Source organism: Eubalaena glacialis, chromosome 13 (genome assembly GCF_028564815.1).
Source record: "Eubalaena glacialis isolate mEubGla1 chromosome 13, mEubGla1.1.hap2.+ XY, whole genome shotgun sequence".
Classification (NCBI taxonomy): Eukaryota; Metazoa; Chordata; class Mammalia; order Artiodactyla; family Balaenidae; genus Eubalaena; species Eubalaena glacialis.
This window is the reverse complement of record NC_083728.1, coordinates 2,257,120-2,278,013: the sequence shown is the minus strand read 5'-3', so window position 1 is coordinate 2,278,013 and position 20,894 is coordinate 2,257,120. Positions and strand designations below refer to the sequence as shown.

Genomic DNA, 20,894 nt, shown 5'->3' with positions numbered 1-20,894 from the left:
CCATAAAGAAAACGAAAAGACAACCTATGGAATGGGAGAAAATATTTTCAAATGAAGCGACTGACAAGGGATGCATCTCCAAAATCAGCTCATGCAGCTCAATATCAAAAAAACCCAATCAAAAAATGGGCGGAAGACCTAAGTAGAAATTTCTCCAAAGAAGACATATAGATGGCAAAAAGGCACATGAAAAGATGTTCAACATCACTAATTAGAGAAATGCAAATCAAGACTGCAATGAAGTATCACCTCACACCAGTTAGAATGGACATCATCAGAAAATCTACAAACAACAAATGCTGGAGAGGGTGTGGAGAAAAGGGAACCCTCTTGCACTGTTGGTGGGAATGTAAATTGGTGCAGCCACTATGGAGAACAGTATGGAGGTTCCTTAAAAAACTGAATATAGAACTACCATATGACCCAGCAATCCCACTCCTGGGCATATATCTGGAGAAAACCATAATTTGAAAAGATACATGCACCCCAGTATTCACTGCAGCACTATTTACAATAACCAAGATGTGGAAGCAACCTAAATGTCCATCGACAGATGAATGGATAAAGAAGATATGGTACATATATACAATGGAATATTACTCAGCTATAAAAAAAAGAATGAAATAATGCCATTTGCAGCAACATGGATGGACCTAGAGATGATCATACTAAGTGAAGTCAGACAGAGAAAGACAAATATCATATGATATCACTTACATGTGGAAACTAAAAAAATGATACAAATGAACTTATTTACAAAACAGAAACAGAGTCGTAGACATAGAAAACAAACTTATGGTTACCAAAGGGCCGGGGGATAATTTAGGAGGTTGGGAGTAACATATACACACTACTATATGTAAAATAGATAAAGAACAAGGACCTACTGTATAACACAGGGAACTCTACTCAATATTTTTTAATAACCTGTATGGGGAAAGAATCTGAAAAAGAATATACATATATATGTGTATAACTGAATCACTTTGCTGTACACCTGAAACTAACACACATTGTAAATCAACTGTACTCCAATTAAAGCAAACAAAAAGAATAGCCGCGCACGTCTACCCTGTCAGCGCCATGCTATGTGTGCCCGCAGCTCCCTGGAGGTGTGCCCACAGAATTCTTTCTGAGCTGCTTGAGAATCAGTAGTATGCATGATGCCCTCACACCTAAAGGCTTCTGAGTGTATTGCCTAAGAAGAGGGTTTTCTCCGTCAGGAAAACAGCTGCTGTCCCTTTTTCCACCAGAGACACCTGAGGTCACACAGTGAGACAGAGTCCAACCCACATCTCCTGCTTCCTCGGGCCCACCTTCGCACCACAGCTCTGTCCTTCAAGACCCCAAATGTGTCTCCCGTCCCCTTCTGAGATGGAGCAGCCCTGCCTTCCCGGGTTTCCACAGCTCCAGAGAGGGGCCCCGGGGCTGCCCTCACACCCGAGCTCCCACAGGGCAGGTCCGCGGGGAACCACTTCCGCCCACCGCCCCGAGCCCTGGTCTGGCTTTGACGAGCCCTGGTCAGCCCTGCTCTGACCCCCATGTGGCTCCTCCTGCTTCTAGCCTGAATCTCGTCTGCCCTCCTGCACGCCAGCCACCCTGCAAACACCCGCTGATCCCCTAGAAAGGCCGGGTCCTAGATGGCCTGTGAGGAAGTGATGGGGAGGAGAAAAGGAGGGGGCGGTGAACCTTCCTGATCTGTTTGCACTGGGGTGTCCACACGAGGGGAGGGAAGATGCTCAACAAGATACCCCCGGATCCGCATACACGCCTGAAAAAGGGGCAGCCCGGGAATTACACTGAGACCCAGGAGGGAGTTTGCATGTGACCCAAGGAGGTGCCTTGGGGCACATCCCAGGGGAAAGTTCCCGCCTGCAGGCCTGGATGAAGGAAAGGTGGGCACAGCCTGGTTCCCGGGACTGTTCGTCAGGAGGATGCTCCCCCGGGCTTTCGGAACGGCTGCCTCTTCCCAGAGTCGCCCCTGCCCCTCCTCCACCCCAGTCGGCCTCAGCCAGGCCCGGGCCCTGGAGGCCAGGAGAGCACATCGAGGCCCAGCCTGCTTACAGTCGGGGCTGTGGGGCGGCGGCGTGGTTGTGTGTGGATTGGCATGGCTGGGGTTGCTAATGTCCCGGGGTCACACGTTATGACATGTCCCCCTCGGGACGGGTGGAAGGCAGGGCCCCCGGACACCATGTGCTGGGCTCAGTGGGGGTGGGCGGGCGAAGGCCCAGGGCTGGCCGCACCCCCTGCACAGCCTGGCTAATTTTATGGAGCTTAATCAAGAACAATCCGCAGAAGCTGAAGAGATGGTGGGGGGGGGGATTTGCATGATCCGATTCCTATTCTTAAATGTTAATTAGAAGTCATTTTCCCTTCGCCTGCTCCAAGCCTGCGCTCTGCTTGCTGCCACTACGAGGCTGTCCGGCCGTCAGAGGGCCCACTGACCTCAGCACCCCTGCAGGGTGAGGCGGGTCCACTGGGGTAGGGCCGAGGCCCCCAGGACACAGCCGCAGACCCGACCCAAGGGCCTCCCTCCGCCTCATCCTCAGGTCCTGGAGCAAAGCCCTGAGACCCAGCCACACACAGGCCCACAGGAGGGTCTCCTGGAGTCGGGAAGCCCCGTTCTGCGCCCCGCCCACCCCCGGGTCCCTCCTAGCTTTGTGCCCTTGGGCTGATAGTCGGACCTCTCTGAGCATCGGAACGTTTTCCCCTCTTGATGCATAAGTGTTTCACGGCTCAAGGTGAAGCTGGGAGCATCCGCTCACCTACAGGGAAGTTTGTTCTCTGCCCTAAAAACGCCGCGGGTGGTACCTGACCTCCATCGCAGGGGCACAGACTGGGCGGCGGAGCAGACAGGGTCCCGGCTCTGCCTTCAGCGGGCGAGGGGTTCACGGTGGAGGCACCAGAACATGCATTCCAAGTCCAGTTTCCTCATCTGTTAAGAAAGGGAGGATGGGAGTCCTTAAGGCACATCGCACTACAGTTCAAGACTGTACGTGATAGGACATATTTGTCTTTACTGTATATTTGACTGGATGACCTATTCCCCATTCCAAGGCAAGCATGAATAAAATTAGGCTAAATATTTTTTAAAAGGGGGTGGTGAGATCATGGTGGGTCCCCTCCCAGGGTTGTCTGAAGACAGAAGAGAGGACAGCAAGCACCCAGTAGCCCTTCTTTCTGGAAAGGGGGTGATCAAGCCTGTCTGTGAACCAAAAAGCTGGGGAGGTGCTTCAGGGTCCTCTCCCTGAGCTGGCATCCGTCCCAAGGGCCACGTCCCGGGCGTCACTCACCTGTTCTCACAGCAGCACCGCAAGGAGGGGACAAGGCTCCAGAGTCACCACCCGGGCCCTGGGCCCCAGGCTCCTCCCTGTGGGTAGAGGAGGATGGACGTCAGCCGCCAGGTCCCCCGTTATGAGCCACTGGTCCCACCCGTCAGATTCTGATTCCAAACTCAGAAGCCGACAGAAATCGTCACCGTTTTACTGGAGAGGAAACTAAATTTCAAAAGTTAAAATCGCCAGAACATTGTGCCACTACCACCTCCTGCTCCCCTGCACCAGTGCCTCGGCGCGCATCCCTGGGCCGGAGCCCCCGGGGCCTGGCGCTGCAGAAAAATGAAAAGAAGAGAGAAGGAGCTCGGAAGTGCCGTGGGCTGTGAGGGAGAGAAGGAGGGGAGGCTTAGAAATTCTGACTGCAAATGATAAAGAAACTCAAAACAAAACACAAAACAAAACAAAAATTAAAACCATCGGAATGTCAGAGGAGAATGCACGTTTTCCAACAGAAGCCAACGCAGCCCCTGGGGCTCCAAGGCGGGCGGGGCCTTGACTGCATGCTGGCTGGATGGGGTTCCAGGGCGATCCCTGAGCTCCTGGCTCAGGAGAGGACTGGGTGGGGGGCACCCCCCTCGCAGTTAACACCCTCGGCCATATCAGGGTCCAGGGCCCAGAGAGAAGGCACCTGGGGGAGGGCCAGGTCCTCAGGCCTGAGCCGCGCTGGGACCAGCGATGGTTCGAATGCTGGGGCCAGAAACAAAAGCATCATCTCAGGGAGCTTGGCGTCCCCCATGGAGCAGGTGCCCTGATGGTCCCCGGGTCTGTGGGGACAGGCTCTGCCATCCTCGGTCCTCTCGGCCTGGCTGAGGGGTCTTCCCTAAATCCTGGCTGGGCTTCACTGTTCCCACCCAAATCCTCCACTCTGCTAATGTGACCCTCCCCTAGGAGCCACACGGATTTCTGCAGAGGAGCTGGGATTGTGCTGGAAGGCCCAGGCACGAATAGGAAATCCACCCTGCCTCTCGAGATGGGGGTGCATGTGAATTCTGGATTACAGCAATGCAAGAAATTCCGTTCCAACACTCTTCAAATTCTTCCTTTCCCAGATATCCGTCTTTACATCCCACGGGGCGTGGGAGAGGCTTTCCCTGTGCCTGAAAACCCAAAAAAATTAAATTTAAAACTCATTATGGCTAGGGGAAGGTTAATAAGAAAATCCTAAGCCAGACTTACCAGCTTAAGGCACTTCTTTGTGAACCTTTATTAAACTTGCATGAATTAAAATAGACTTTTCAAATAAACTGCACCTAGAAGTCTGGAAGGAACTGGTCTCCGGGATATGCAGCTCTCCCCATGCCGTGAAACCACAGGCCCGTATTCTCGGGGGACCAGAGCAGAGTTGGTGGAGGCGCCCAACAGGGCCCCCATGGGGTGCACTGAAACTGGGCTCTGGCGGGGGGGCCTGTCAGGTGACGGCACCAGAACCCACCCTGGTTATTTAAGACAGTAGCTGCCAAAGCACGTGAGTGGCCACAAACTCCGAGAGCCGGGTGCATCAGGTCGGGGGGCTCCGCCGGGAGTACGCCCACCTTCCGCTGCCATGGGGCGCAGAAACCTCAGCTCCCGTCTCCATCGCTGGCCACGGCGCTACCACCCACCTTCTGCCACTGCAGGCGCCAAAGCACAAGGTCTCTCTGCCTCTCTTCTGAATCAAAGTCATGAAGGTGTGTCCCACTGGCAGGTTCTAGATCACCTGACCAGGTCGTGGCAGTAGAGGAGGGCGAGAAAGCACGTTTCTGGAAAATAAAGAAGGGAATTCAGAAGGTGCTGGAGAGCCAGACAGCCTACTGATGTCCACTACACTGACCCTGGCAACTGAAACAAGAAGAGAATCTCCTCATCTCACAGAAGCTGCATTGTCTTCAGGCATGGCTGGATCCAGGCTCCAGCAGTCACTCGGCGGTTTCCCTGAGCTGTGCTTTCTCTGGGCTGTGCCAAGGTCTCTTAACCTCTCTTGCTTCTGTTTCTTCATCTGCAAAATGGGGATAAGAATGGGGTTCTCCTGAGGGACCAGCAGAATAATGCAAGGGCAGTACCTGGCACAGAGTGGGCACTTGGTGACCATCGTTAGGGCTGCGCTGCTGTGAACACAACTGGAAATCCCTAGATATTTGTTCAGACTTTGTCTCCAGGTTTTGTGGCTCAAAAGCACACTGCACTGTGACAGAATGGCCACACGATTTGCATGGCCCAGTGCCAAATAAGAACGCAGGGCCCTCATTCACAAATTATGAAGAACTTCAAGACTGTGACAGCACAGCAGTAAACCGAGCTCGGGGCTCTTCTGAGCTGGGCCACAGCTGCACAGCAGTGACTCTCGCCTGATGAGAGGTGCTCAGATTTCCATCACCACCTCGACACCAGCACCAACACACCCCGCCATGCACACAGTCTTTGCCTGCCCGTAACTACCGCGGCCACATGAACCCCACTCACCGATGGGCGTGGTTTGCAGCCCTCACTGCCGCGGCAGGAAAGAAAGGGTTGAGGCTCTGTGTTTGGTCATCTGCACATCTGCAGCTGCTGACCCCAGCCCCCAAGCCTGTGTCGGGGACCACCGGGATGGCAGGAGCCCAGAGATGGTTCAGCTCGGGAAGCCCTCTGCAGCTGCGTCCCCACTCCTGTTCGTTTCCCATTTTGTAAGCCCATTTTTATAGTCTCTTGCAAGCCCCAGGTATTTGCATTGGTCCCCTGCTGCCTATGGGAAGGGCTGGAGGGGAATTTAGGAGGGAGGCATGGCATGCGTGCACAGGCAGGGCTTAGTTTGGAGGCGGATACGTGCAGATGAGCCTCAGGCCTCGCTGGGCCTCCGCTGGAGGAAGCAGAGCCCTCTCTGAACGGCACCTCGTCGGCACGGACATGGGATGGGCCCACCTGTGGGAGTCACCGTGTCTGGGAGCAGCTGGAAGCAGAGGCCCCCCAGGGTCAGCAGAGAACCTTCTCTGGCCTCTCCAGGCTTCCGCACAGGTTCGTAATGTTGTCTTTTCTTACACTTCGCAGTACGCAGGCGAAGTCCCCGAAAACCGGGTGGAGACGGTGGTCGCAAACCTCACTGTGATGGACCGAGACCAGCCCCACTCCCCGAACTGGAACGCCGTCTACCGCATCATCAGCGGGGACCCCTCGGGCCACTTCATTGTCCGCACGGACCCCGTCACCAACGAGGGCATGGTCACCGTGGTGAAGGTGGGTGCTCGCCTCGCCTCCTGCTAGGCTCCCCGAGCTCTGCCCCTGCCACGTGCCCTGAGACAGACGTAACAGGAATGATACTCGGACTCAGTGCGTGCCACCCCAGTGTCCAAGGGCAAAGGAGTGCGCCCGACCTGCCAGGGGCAGAGGCAGCCTCAGCAGGACCGGTCACGTGACCCCAGGGACTCTGCAGGCCTGACCTGCCACCCACCCCCCAAAAGATAACTCTCCCACCTTCTCCCTCGCACCTGGCCCTCAGCTTTTGAAGCTCAGAAGCCAAGAATCGGCCTCTTCTGCTTCCCCGCCGGGCAGCGACAAGGCTTGCCCGAGGCAGTGAGTGAGCTGTGCCCCAGGTGCCCGGAGGAGGGTCAGGGTGGCAGGAACACCAGGAGCAGGCCAGTTCGGGGGTCGCGGTAGCTTCTGGCCCCTCCTTCCCACCAGCCCCAGCAGCTCCCAGAGCAAGGCTCTGAGCGAAAATGCTTCACCCCGAGCCTCCGGGACGGGTCCCCCACGTGCACTGGTGCGCCCCCAGCCCTGCCCCACGAGCCTGCACCCACGCTGGGCTGCTCCCCCTCAGGGTGCAGACCCGGCCCCTGGGCTTTGAGCGAAGGGTCGTGGCCACATCTGGGGGAGGCAGCTGAGCGGAGGCCCAGTGAGGCTGTCCGGCCTCTGATTGAAACCGTTGCAGCAGATTACCCATTGATTTCTCTGTTACCAATATGTTTTATTTTGCCCTCCGACGGACTTCCGTTGGCCATGATAATCTTTCTGAAAGGTGTCCTCACTCAGACTGGTGACACAATTTTTAATGCATGACATGTAGCGTTATTCCCTGTCCTCCAGGGACACGAACGGATAAATACGGGAGAAGGACCACTTCCTTTAGTGACTTCTTCAGAGGCACAACCACCGTGATTTCATGAAGCAGTATATTTGAGTGGAGTCGCCCCCATCCCCCGCCAACGCTTGGGGGCCCTGGGGGAGGGGCTGGAGGCCTGGCAGCTGCTTAGTTCTTGGCGGCGGCGGCAGCGGAGGTGGGGGACCTCAGCCATGAAGAGGCACGCGCCAAGGAGGGACGTGGCTTCTCACCGGGGGCTCCAGGGGGTCTGCAGGGAACACCCCTTCCTTCAGCAGATGAGGAGACCACGGCTGCAGAGGACGGGGGCTCCCGCAAGTTCAGCCGGGGGGGACAGTAGGGAGGACGACGAGAGTGTCGGCGCAGAACCCCGATCTCTGCGGCCACCTCCAGGCCTTCCCGTCGGGCAGGCACTGCACCTTCGGGAGCCACGTCTCCGTCCCCTTTCCACGCCCACCCAGCACTAGTACTCACTTTATAGTAAACTCCTTCTCGTACGCAATACCGTACTTAGTAGCAGGAGGTGAGAAGGCATGGGTTTGATGCACCAGGTGTATGGCTGTAAATACTCAAAGAAACCAAGGCTGAGCTGCAGTGGGAGCCCGGCGATGGGGCAGGGCTGGACCAGATCAGCGGAGGCGCCTCCCGGCCAGGTAAGCAGCAGGCAGGGCAGCACGGCAGCGGGCCCCGTCACCAGCACCCCCAGGGCTCACAGGACAACTGGTCCCACGAGGCGATCAGTTCCCCTCTGAGCAGAAATGTGTCACACTATTTATCACAGACGTTTCCAAGCGCACCTAGAAGTAAGAGAGACGGGTGTACCCTCATCTGCCACTTCAGTTTCACAGTTACTAGCATGCTGGCGTGTCGCTCCATCCATGTTTTGCTGCAGTGTGGTTCTAAGTCCAGGACCTCTGCTCACATAGCCACAGCCATTACGGCACCTGAGACAGCCAGCCACGCCTCCGTGATCTCCAATATGAGTCTACATTTAATTGCCCTTAATTTTCCCAAAAGTGTCTCTTTGTGGTATGGTTTTTCAAATCTGGATCCAAACAGGGTCCCCACGTTGCATTCGGTTGTGCCGTCTCTTGAATCTCTCATAATCTAGAACATTCCCCCCACCTCTGACCTGTCACAAACGCAGGGTCCGCGGTGCTGAATCTGTCCAATCGCTTCCCCTCGGTGTATCTGGTCCCTCGCTCTCCGCTCTTCCGTAACCAGGGCTGTAGACCTGAAGGGCCCTTCCACGGCGAGGAGCCTGGTTGTCCCACGCACAGCCATCTGAGCCTGACCAGTGGGCTCCAGCGGTGACAGCCTGCTCCCGTCACCGTGGAGTTGACTCCTCCCGTTATGACCAGCAAGCAGTCTGCAAAAACACAGCTCTCCACCAGCCTTCATCTGCTGGTCGCATCATCTATTGATGGTCATTGCCAAGTTAATTTCTTCATTAGGCGGTATAAAATGGTGCTTTACAATCCTATCATTCCTTGTACAGTCCTCGGCTAGAATGCTTCTATATAAAAGAGCCCTGCGATGATGCTGAAATGCAGGCCTGCAGCTGTCAGAACAACACCCACCCAAAGATGCCCACCCAGGTCCCAATCTCCCAAATCTGTGCATATGTGGCAAAGGGGACTTTGCAGATGTGATTAAGTTAAGGATCTTGAGATGGGGAGGTTACCCTGGATAGTCCTGGGGGGCCCTCAAGTAATCGCGGGGTCCTTATAAGAGTGACGCAGGAGGACCAGAGTCAGAGGAGATCTGAGGATGCAGCAGAGGTCTGAGAGAGACAGACTGGAAGATGCCGAGTTGCCGCTTTGAAGATGGAGGGAGGGGCCGAGAGCACAGGCGCCTCTCGGGCGGAGCCAGAAAAGGCGTCCAGGAGCCTCCAGAAGCAACCAGCCCTGCCCACACCCCAACCTTAGCCCAGCAGCACAGACTTCTGACTTCTGGCCCCCAGAACTGTAAGAGAACAAATCTATGTTGTTTTAAGCCACTAAATAGGAACATGAAATTAATGCGGTTCAACAGAAAAGGCGAGAATGAGGCTTCATTCTCCACCTTTACTTCCGATTCTCAGAGCAGAGCTGGTGAGCCAGCAACAAGCAGTGTCACCACCTGCGTCCAGGCGGCTGCCGTAACAATTGTGTAACACGACACGCGTTTACCCTCGCACTTTTCTGGAGGTCAGGAGCCCATAACGACCCTGTGGCGGCATGTAGGGCCCACCTGGGTAATCCAGGACCACCTCCCAGCTCAAGATCCTTAACTTCATCGTGCCTGCAAAGTCCCCTTTTGCCAGGGCAAGTGACTATCCACAGATTCCAGAGATGAGGACCTGGGTAAATCCAAAAGCAGTCAGTGAAACTACGTTTTTCACTTTCTCGTCACGGTTAGGAGTGTGCAGATTTTTATACGCTCGGTGTGTTTTGGTCAGCTGCAGTTATTACTGGTCTTGACCTCTGGCTAGGGGGCTCCTCCGGCAGCTGGTTCTGGGTGCTTCTGCTACATCCTTGTGTTGGGACCTGAGTGGACAGCCCAGGTTCGTCTTGCTGATTTCTTGCCTCACATCTGGATGGGCCATTCCTCTAGCGAGGAGTGGTACTTAGAAACCAACATCCAGATGCGAGAGGTGCTCACGGCGGCTGCTGCCATTGCTACTGGATGTTGTCAGGGCAGAGCAAAGAAGTAACATTTCAGAGCATGTGCTTCCTGACCACCTCAAATTTACTTCACCGATTCACATGATCATTTCATCCAAATTGAACATTGGAGGGTTTTACTTACCTTTGTTGATTTTATACTTGATCTCATTTCTCTTACACTGAAAATCTTGGTTCCTAACAACAGTAATATAATTGCTTATTTACTTTAACCTACAATATACAATCACCCCTCGGTATCCATAGGGGATTGGTTCCGGGACACACCCCCCCCCCCACAGGTAGATAGCAAAATCCACAGATGCTCAAGTCCCTTATGCAAAACGGCATAGTATTGGGTTGGCCAAAAAAGTTCGTTTGGGTTTTTCCATGAGAACTTTTTGGCCAACCAAATATTTGCATATAACCTACACGCACTCTCCCGTGTACTTTAACTTATGATACCTAATACCATGTCAGTGCTGTGTAAATCGTTGCCTGTGTGAGGCAAATTCAGGTTTTAAATTTCTGGAATTTTTTTCAAATGTATTCCATCTGTGGTTGGTTAAATCCACGGATGTGGAACCCACGGATATGGAGAGCCAATTGTACATAAACTTAAAAAATAACAAATCCAAAATCCCTACCAACAGCAAGAAGACCAAATGAATTTAAGATTTCTTTGCAATAACTGTTGTCCTTAGAATAAATCCCATGAAGGACTTACCATCTAAATGCTGTCCCAGTCACGAGAAATCATTATTTTCTTGGGAGTTATATTACCATCGATATATAGTTAGTTTAATTTAATTCAGTTTGTTTCTAATTTTCAGAGATTGCTTTATATATACAAGTTTACTTGTAATACCTAAAATGTGAGAATGTAGGATTTTACATGGCTCCAAAATCAAAGCTATGTGGCAAAACATACGCAGCAAACTCACACCTCCAGACGTTCCCTCCACCCTATTCCTTCCCTCTGCTCACGGGTGACTGTTTTTATGAGTTTTTTGGTTCATCCTTTCAGCATTTCTTTTTGCAAATATGAGCAGATACACATGCAAATTCATGTCCCTCTCCCCCTTTTACACAAGAGGCAGCCTGCAGTGGATGTTGCCTTTGCTGCTCACCAGTTGATCCTGGAGACCTCCCCGTTCCCACGTGTATCTTCCTGGTTCTTTCTTACAGCTGCGAATGTCCCCACTGTGCGGATGCAGCTCATCCACCCAGCCAGGGCTGTGGGTACCTGGGTTGACAGCAGTATATATCCTCTGTGAATGATACAGATGATACTTCAGTGAATATTCTTGGGCACGTGATACTTCACAGGTGTCTAAGCAGAATTATTCAAATGCAACTGCAGTGTGCTGTGTTGCTTGTTTTCTAGTGAGACTGTTGCAAGATTTGCCAGGAATAATTACACATCTCGGGGCCCCACGTGCTTCCGTGCAGCTTCCGTCCCCCCCTCAAAATGTGAAGAATACCCGCAGAGACTGATCGTACCCCGTAGACGCTAGAACTACAGACAATAGAACCATACTAGCATTTATCAGCCGGGGTCCTGACACCCCCAAAATGTGTGTTAACTGGAGAGAATGGTCACGCAAGGGCCACGCACAGAGGTGAGGGGGCCCCGTGAGACCTGGTCTGTGGGTGTCCTGGGGCTGCTGTAGCAACTTACCACAGACCAGGTGGGTTAGAACAACTGAAGGATGCTCGCTCTCAGCTCTGGAGGCCAAACATCCAAAATCAGGGCATCGGCGGGACCGTGCTCCCTCTGGAGGTTCTGGGGAGGATCCCTCCTGCCCCGTCCAGCTTCTGGGGGTTGTCGGCCATCCCTGGCTCGGAGCTGCGTCACCCCAGCCTGTGCCTCTGTCTTCACCTGGCCCCTTTCTGTGTCTCCAGTCTCCCTCCCCTAACTCACAGGGCACGCAAGCTGGAATCGGGGGCCACCTCAATCCAGGATGACTCCCTCTCAAGACCTTTAACTTCATTACATCTACAAAAACCCTATTTGCCAAAGGTCACAGTCACAGGTTCCAGAGGGATGTATCCTTGGAGGCCACCCTTCCACCCACCACACCTGGTGAGGCACCCTGGACGGACAACAGCCGGGGCCTCGACCTGCTAGGCTGCAGGGAGCAGGGTGGGGCCCCAGCACTCCTAATGCTTGATGAGTGCCGGAGCCGCTGGCGGGGAGGTGTGCCCGGCGGGAGCTGTAGCCCCCGAGGAGCCCAGCTACTGCCTCTCCATGATGTGGGAAGCTGGGGGACGGCATCCCTCAGGGCTGACCTCCTGGGCCCAGAGCAGGGCGGCTGCAGACCAAGCAGCCCCACGGGCACCACCCTCCCTGCCGGCCTCGCGGGTACCCAAGCCAGCTCCCCGTCTCGGCGCCTCTCATTCCAGGCAGTCGACTATGAGCTGAACAGAGCGTTCATGCTGACCGTGATGGTGTCCAACCAGGCGCCCCTGGCCAGCGGGATCCAGATGTCCTTCCAGTCGACGGCGGGGGTGACCATCTCAGTCATGGACATCAATGAGGCCCCCTACTTCCCCTCGAACCACAAGCTGATCCGCCTGGAGGAGGGCGTGCCCACCGGCACCGTGCTAACCACGTTTTCGGCAGTGGACCCCGACCGGTTCATGCAGCAGGCCGTGAGGTGGGCCCACAGAGCACCCTCGGGCCCTGGGAACGGGGTGCCCCATCTTCCGTAGAGAAGAGTCCTGAACGCCCAGTGAAACCTGCAACCCAGAAAGTCCCGGGTGGGTGCTTAGGGGCATCCCCAACTTGTGGTGTCCCCAGGCAGGGAAGCCCAGTCGGGGCAGCTGGCATCACCGGCCGCCAGGCTGCCCTGACACGAGACGGTGGGAAAAGCTTGAAGGACGTTCAGCCGCATCTAGAGTCAGGCTGGGTCCTGACCCCGCTTGACGCTCCTGTGCTTATGATTTTGCGAGTCACCGGCCCCCTCTGCCCCTCCGTCTCCCCGCCTGTAAAGGGGGCGATGGGAGAATCTGCCTCCCAGGGTCCTTGTGAGGTTAAATAGCCCGTCCTCCTTGGAGACTTCCAGCCGCTGTTGTCACCATCCCACGTGGGAGGACCCCGTGCAGGGCTGCAGGGAAGGACCCCCCACCCTCACCCCGCGTGAGCTCGGCAGGAGGGCGGCCAGGAGGGGCTCCCCCAGCCCCTCGCCTCACCCCTCCCCCCCTCCCCCGCAGATACTCAAAGCTGTCGGACCCAGCGAACTGGCTGCACATTAATGCCACCAACGGCCAGATCAGCACGGCGGCCATCCTCGACCGCGAGTCTCTCTACATCAAAAACAACGTCTATGAGGCCACCTTCCTGGCAGCTGACAACGGTGCGCCCAGGGGCAGGGAGACGGGGGGGCCCGCCCTTGCCCATTCGAAGCCCTGGGCTTGGTGGTTCACTGACGCAGGCCCTGGGCTTGGTGGTTCACTGACGCAGGTGCCCAGGTCGTTTGCTCTCGCGTGGGTGCCAGGGGAGCTGGGCACTGTTACCACCACTGTTACAACTCCCTGGGCTCCTGCCATGTGCCAGGCACTATCCATCAGTGAGCAGAACAGACAAGAGCCTCCTCCTTTGCATGGGTGACATTCTAGAGGCCAGTGTGTCAGCTTGAACCAGGTTTGGCTGCATAATAATTACAGCAATCTTAACAAGATGGAGGTTTACTTTCTCCCACATAAAAGAAGACTGGAAGCAGGCAGCCCAGGGTCAGGTATGAGAAACCAGGCTCACTCTGGCCACTCCCGTGTCCTTGGCAAGCTGCAGCATGGCCCAGAACAGCTGCTGGTGCTCCAGCCATCATGACCACATTCTGGCAAACAGGATGAGAGGGGAGGTCAAGGGCACATCCCAGCCCTTCTAAGGACTTCCACTCACAGCTCATGAAGGCCAGAACTCAGTCACGAAGCCACATTTTGCTGCAAGGGATGCTGAGGAATGTCATCTTCTGGTTGGGCAGTGATGAGCCCAGGTAAAGTTTGGGGCTTCGGTTCTTTTATCAAGGAACAAAGAGGAAATGGATATTAGGGACAACTCAGCAGTCTCTGCCCCAGGGAGACGAGTGTGAAACAAGTCAGCCAGATAATTTCAGGGAACGGGAGGTGCTGGAAAAGAACCAAATGGAGGATGGGAGAGTGACCGGGGCCTCCTGCTGCACTGTTGGCTACGAGTGACCTGCCGTGGGCCCAGGACCTGCGGGATCAGGACAAGCCAGGGGAAGGTGGGGCGGGGAGGGGAGTCCCGGAGTCAGGAAAGGGCACATGCAGAGGCCCCATGCCAGGCCCCTGCCACGTGGGTTCTGGGATCAGCTGCATAATAAAGCTTCAGGAGCTAGAGTAGCCGCTGCACAAAGGTTTGGTCAACAGCAGCTGAAAGCTGGGACCTGGTGACCATCCCGCAGCCTCCTGCCCACCTCCCTCACCCCCCGGGATCCACAGAGGCCCAGCCCCTCAGCCAGCCACGATGAGTGCCAGGCCCTGGTCGGGGAAAGCTGCTCTGAGCGGCAGCTAGAGCACTGAGATGAGATTAGAACGTGATTTTAACGAACCGGTGGCCGGAGCAGTGGAAAGCACGAGGAAGACACCGGAAACGGAGCACAAGTCCCGCTCGCATTAATAGAAGCCGTCCGTGCTTCTCCTGACTCTGAGCTGTGTCATCGGCCACCTATCACATCAGGCACCAAGCTGCGTCGCCTTAAACGTGCTTTGATGCATTGCCTGGGAGATCACAGAGACGCACTATGGGATGGATGTTTTACATGCTCCGCCTGCCTCAGCCAAGAAACGCAGTCGTTAATGACGGGGTCAGAGTTGCCATCAAAGGGCAGGGCCACGGTCAGAACGCGGAGGACAGACAGGCCACCTCTGGCCGCTCAGCACTGGTCCACCCCCACTGTGGGCCTGGGCCGAGGCAGGGGCTGGGCGTTGGCGGGGTGGGAGGGGTTTGGGGACGGGACAGCCACACGTGTGCAGGTGTGTGCAGTTCCTGTGTGTGTGCAGCGGAGCAGCTGCGTATGTCATACGCCAGAGTGTCAGTGTGCGTGTGGGGCTGTGGTCAGCTGGGGTCTGTCCCGGGTGGGGCTGGGGGTCCGTCCCGGGTGGGGCTGGGGGTCCGTCCCGGGTGGGACTGGGGGTCCGTCCCGGGTGGGACTGGGGGTCCGTCCTGGGTGGGGCTGGGGGTGGTCCCATGCACACCATGGGTCTGTGGTCATGGAGCCCAGGAGTGACCCATGTGATCACCCGTGTTCGGCCCATAGGGATCCCTCCGGCCAGCGGCACCGGGACCCTCCAAATCTATCTCATTGACATCAACGACAACGCCCCTGAGCTGCTGCCCAAGGAGGCGCAGATCTGCGAGAAGCCCAGCCTGGACACCATCAACATCACAGCGGCCGACGCGGACGTCGACCCCAACATCGGCCCCTACGTCTTCGAGCTGCCCTTCGTTCCAGCGAGCGTGCGGAAGAACTGGACCATCACCCGCCTCAACGGTGAGCCTGCCTCGGGCACCAGCCCACTGGCAGCCCTGCCACTGGGAAAATCAGACTGAGTCTAGGGCGCAGGCCCCCAGGGGCCCGTCACCCCTTCACAGGAGGGTCGCGCAGCCCCTTCCTGTGGGGTGGGGGCCCCTGCCTGCTCCAGGGCTTGGCCACCAAGGAGGCCCCCAGGGCAGGCCCCAATCTCATCATTTTAACAAGCTCAGCCTTGACCATCCCAGTGGCTATAACTGCAGACCACTTCCTATGCCAGTCACCAAATGATGGGACGGACCCTAACCAACATATTTCCTGAGGGCACTTTCCTAGCCGTGGCCTTGGTAGAAAGGGCATCCAAGTTCTCAAGTTCTGATAGCATTTGCTTGTTCCCCAAGCCCTTACCAACACTGAATATTGTTTTAAAAAGCATTTTTCCAATTCTTTTAGCCAAAATCACTGTTTCCACTTGTATCTTTTGACTGCCAGAGGACATTGTTTCATATATTTACTGGCCATTTTTTGCTTCTGTGAATCATCTGTTCAATGTCCTTGCCTATTTTTCTTTGAAAATGGGTTTTTTTTCTAATTGATTTGGTAGAACTCTTTGTATATTAAGGAAATAATTTCTTCATTCTTCGTGTTGTAACTGCTCTAGTCCTTTTTTTTTTTTCCCTGGGCTGTGTTGGGTCTTCGTTGCTGCGCGCAGGCTTTTCTCTAGTTGTGGCGAGCGGGGGCTACTCTTCGTGGCGGTGCACGGGCCTCTCATTGCGGTGTCTTCTCTTGTTGCGGAGCACGGGCTCTAGGCGCGCGGGCTTCTGTAGTTGTGGCACGTGGGCTCAGTAGTTGCAGCACGTGGGCTCTAGAGCACAGGCTCAGTAGTTGTGGCGCACGGGCTTAGTTGCTCCGCGGCATGTGGGATCTTCCCAGACCAGGGCTCGAACCCGTGTCCCCTGCACTGGCAGGCGGATTCTCAACCACTGCGCCACCAGGGAAGTCCAACTGCTCTATTCTTGAATTGCCAGCGTCTCAACCTTACGGTATAATGCAGTGTGTGTGCGCACATGTGCGCATGTCTACGTGTGTCTTAGCCAAACAGGCGTGTTAGATGGTCACACTATCGGGCCAAGTCTTTGCCTTCGTTAGTCTCGCTCAGAAAGGAGGGCTGGCTGCTCAGTGAGCGGAGCCCGTCCCGTCACTCGCACCAGGTGACTACGCCCAGCTCAGCCTGCGCATCCTGTACCTGGAGACCGGGGTGTACGACGTCCCCATCACCGTCACGGACTCGGGGAACCCGCCCCTGTCCAATACGTCCATCATCAAAGTCAAGGTGTGCCCGTGCGATGAGAACGGCGACTGCAGCACCATGGGCGCGGTGGCAGCAGCCGGGCTGGGCACGGGCGCCATCGTGGCCATCCTCATCTGCATCGTCATCCTGCTCAGTGAGTGCAGCTGGTCCTGGGGTGACGGGAGGAGCGGCCCAGGTCTGCCCACGGCCCCATCTCCTGGCCCCGCTCTACCTGCCAGGAGACTTCCAGAAGCCCCGCCCAACCGGGCGCCCGATAACGGACACAGGCACTGGCGGCCACGCGTGCACACCTTCCCGCGCATGCCCGCCCCCGTGCAGACACACGCACACCTGCTCACGCGTGCCCCCTGCCCCACAGCCATGGTCCTGCTGTTCGTCGTGTGGATGAGGCGGCGGGAGAAGGAGCGCCACACAAAGCAGCTGCTCATCGACCCCGAGGACGACGTACGTGACAACATCCTCAAGTACGACGAGGAGGGGGGCGGCGAGGAGGACCAGGTGAGGCCCGCGGCCGGGGCAGCAGGGACGTGTGGGGACACCCTCCCAGCCCTGGCGGAGCACACACGCTGGGGGGGCCCGCGTGACCTCCTGCTCTCAGCCCTGCACCCCTCATCTGTGCCCTCCGCAGCCGCTGACCCCCGCGCAGTGCCGCCCGCACCCTGGGCTCTGGGAGGGTGGACCTGGGGCGCTGCCCAGTTGGTCGCTGGCGACTCAGGGCGAGCCTTAGCCCATTAAAGCTTAGTGACCACCCCCCGCGAAGTGGGCGTAGCAGCAGCCTCAGGTCCAGCTGTTCCCGGGAACACATGAGGAATGTGGTGGCAGCTGAGCAGATGGGGGAGGGGGTCGGCCCCAGGGGGAAGGCAGCAGGGGGCGCAGACCCCACACGTGCCTTGAGGACGGGCAGGATTTGGATGCACAGAGGTGGGGTGAGCATTTCAGGAAGGACAGACCAGGTGAGGGACTAGGACGGGGGAGCCCCCGGGGGACCCGGAATAGGTCAGTGGATACGCTCAGGGCCCGGTCACAGAACAGGACTCATCTCGGGTGTCTGCCTGTTATCCCCGCGGACCGCCTTCCCTGACTCCCCTGCCCCCCCAGGACTACGACCTCAGCCAGCTGCAGCAGCCGGAGGCCGTGGATCACGTGCTGAGCAAGGCCCCCGGGGTGCGGCGGGTGGACGAGCGGCCGGTGGGCGCCGAGCCCCGGTACCCGGCCAGGCCCGCGGTGCCCCACCCAGGAGACATCGGGGACTTCATCAGCGAGGTGGGTAGCCCAGCAGCGACGGGGGTGCAAACCTGTTAACACAGACAAGAAAAAGCCCACTTGTCTGGGGCCCGGCGTTGGGCTGAGCAGGCAGATCCAGACCTGGGTTCACACCGGCCCTGCTCCTGCCGGCAGGGAGCCCTGGGCCGAGCGCCTCGGTTTAGTATCCCTGCTGCAGAAGGACTAACCTGCCCCCGCCCCCGGTGAGGACAAACACACAGGGCTTAGCAAGACTGTTGGAACTTGAGGCCACAGTCCAGGCAAGAACAGGAAGGGGACCAGCGAGGTGGCTGTGACCCCAGACTCCTGTCTGCAGCGATCGGGAGAGGCCTCCGCAGTGTCCACTCAACCCCGATAACCAGACGCACAGGCTGCCCCCTCCCCCCTCCACATACAGGGCATTGGGGACGGCCTGGGAGGTGGGCGTCATTCCAGAGCTGCCACCTGACCACACGCCTGTGTCACCCATCCTGACGCCTGGGGTCTGGAGACGATGTAGCATCAAAGTCCCAGCCAACAGCGTCCCTTTGATCATCCCCTTTGCAAGGAAAGCTGACCCACCTCTTGAAGCTGAGCCCAAGATGCCCAACTGACATGTCCAAGGGCGTCAAGAGCACGCCTCCCACCTCTGCTCCCATCCTCCTGTGCGGTAAAGCCGAGGGACAGCGTGAGCCAGGGTGCATGGCTGCACCCCAGATGCTCTCCCCGCCAGCTGCTGCGTCCCGGGCAGCCAGTACCTCCGTGCCCACCGTGGCTCCCACAGACGGGATGCCCTCCGTGCCCTGTGTAGCCGGCGTGGGTCCCTGCGGATTTACCCCCCGTCTCTAACACGACTGTACTTTGAGAGGGGCTGACAACACTTCTTTTCCACCTACGTCAGAACCGGACTTTAAAAGGATTTATTTAAACAGAATAGAACCCAGGGAGTGGTTTGGCAAAGACACAAAGAGATTTCTCAGAACATTCCCCGATACAGACCATGTCTCAGGCCGTAAATGAAATTTTTACGACTGCCCAAAAGCCGATTCAGCTTAGACAACATTTACCATCTACAGTGTAATAAAATTTTTAAAACTCCAAAAACTACGTCCTCCCCAATCGACAATCAAAAGCCCACTTTTAAACAACTTAGAGAAAAGCAAAAATGGAAATGACCAACCATTCCGTACTGAATAATGGAAAAGGTACTCCCCTCCCTAACCAGGGCAGGGTTAGGCAGTGACCAGCACGGGCCCCCGGGCCGTCCTGCGGGAGACCCCTGGAGCTGGGGGGGGGGGAACCCTCCAAGCTGTCCCGACCCCTGGGAAGTGTGTCCACCCCTCCCACGGTCCCCGGGTGGGAGCTGCCCAGGGGCACCCTTGGCCAGTGGCCAGAGTGCTGGAGGTGGCCTGGCCAGGGGTCCCAGCATCAGGCACTGGGGGAACGGGGCCGGGGCACGGGCAGGGGCTCCAGCCACACCTGCTACATCCCCGTTTGCTCCTGCGCACACTTACAGTAACAGCTTCAGGTGTCTTGACACCCACGCTGGGTTCACCTCCCTGTGGCAACCACCAGGGACTCGTGGAGGCTGGCCTCCCGCACAGGCCCCGGCCGGCCCTCCGCCTGGCTGCGCGCGCTGCCCCCAGGCCTCTTCCATAGCTCATTCCGCAAACACCGCGCCCCTACTCGGGTCTCTGAGGCGCCTTTCACTGACACGCAGGAGCACTTATTGAGCACCTACTGCATACAAGGCCCCATCACCGCGCCTCCCCAGCTCCGCTCCTGGGCGCCCCTCCGGCCCCCGCCCCGCACCCTAACCCGTGTCTCCACGGCCCCCAGGGACTCCGGGCGGCCGACAACGACCCCACGGCGCCGCCCTATGACTCGCTGCTGGTCTTCGACTACGAGGGCAGCGGCTCCAGCGCGGGCTCCGTCAGCTCCCTGAGCTCGTCCAGCTCCGGGAGCCAGGACTACGATTACCTGAACGACTGGGGGCCCAGGTTCAAGAAGCTGGCGGACCTGTACGCAGGCGGCGAGGAGGAGTAAGCAGCCTCCCCGCCCCGGCGGAACGAGAACAGCGCTCGGACGGACGGACGGACGGAGACAGCGGGCCTTCCCGACTCCCGCGGCCGCGCCACTCGGCCGTGTGTGCGGGGTCCCCGCCCGCCCCCCGCACCGAGCTGTCTGGCACGAACACTCGTCCGCCCGCGGCCGCCCCCAGCGCGGCAGCTGACTCAGCACTAAGGAGAGCAGAGGCACGGTCTGAACCTGAATTCCTTAGGACAGAAGCGCTGTTTAAACAGAAAATGCAAGTGCCTTTCGGTACGTGTATCAGATCCCCTCACACTCAGGAGCAACTAGGAGCAAGCGGACAGACCAGGTCCCCCCAGCCCGTCCTGAGCGCCCCCAACCCCAGCCAGTCCCAGCTCTGAAGGCACGAATTAAGGAATTGGGGAGAATGTGTCCTTTTTTCCGATCTTCTATTAAGAAAAAAACTGGGTGACACGCTTGACAAAATTGACAAAAACAATTTGGGGTCCAAACGCCATAAGCCTTCTGAGTCCTCACGCTTTGCTGTGCACAGTTGGGGTCTCCCGGGCCCCTTGGGGGTCCCCGAGGCCGGAGGCCCCACCTTCAGCTGCTGCAGCGAGTCCCCCTGGGGCAGGCCAAGCCAGTGGACCAGAGGCCCGCTGTACAACTGGGCTTCCACGGAAGTGTCCACCGCCCCCCGACTCCCAGACGCTGGAAATAGCTGGGCAGGTGGGGTTCCCAGGGGCTGTCCCTGATGCTCCGCCATCTCTGCCCTTGGCCATCCCC

At 57.1% G+C, this 20,894-nt stretch overlaps 1 protein-coding gene across 1 annotated transcript in view; it reads left to right on the top strand.

The window, feature by feature from the left end:
* The window catches only part of CDH4 (cadherin 4), a 562,448-nt gene extending 542,185 nt beyond the window's left edge, over positions 1-20,263 (top strand). Inside the window, exons 10-17 of the mRNA XM_061207811.1 lie at positions 6,339-6,524; positions 12,435-12,688; positions 13,245-13,387; positions 15,311-15,544; positions 16,735-16,968; positions 17,194-17,333; positions 17,934-18,098; positions 19,917-20,263. Of these exons, the coding sequence (XP_061063794.1) occupies positions 6,339-6,524; positions 12,435-12,688; positions 13,245-13,387; positions 15,311-15,544; positions 16,735-16,968; positions 17,194-17,333; positions 17,934-18,098; positions 19,917-20,123 (1,563 nt within the window). The 3' untranslated portion in view covers positions 20,124-20,263. The remainder of the gene's footprint in view (positions 1-6,338; positions 6,525-12,434; positions 12,689-13,244; positions 13,388-15,310; positions 15,545-16,734; positions 16,969-17,193; positions 17,334-17,933; positions 18,099-19,916) is intronic.
* The last annotated feature ends 631 nt before the right edge of the window (positions 20,264-20,894 follow it).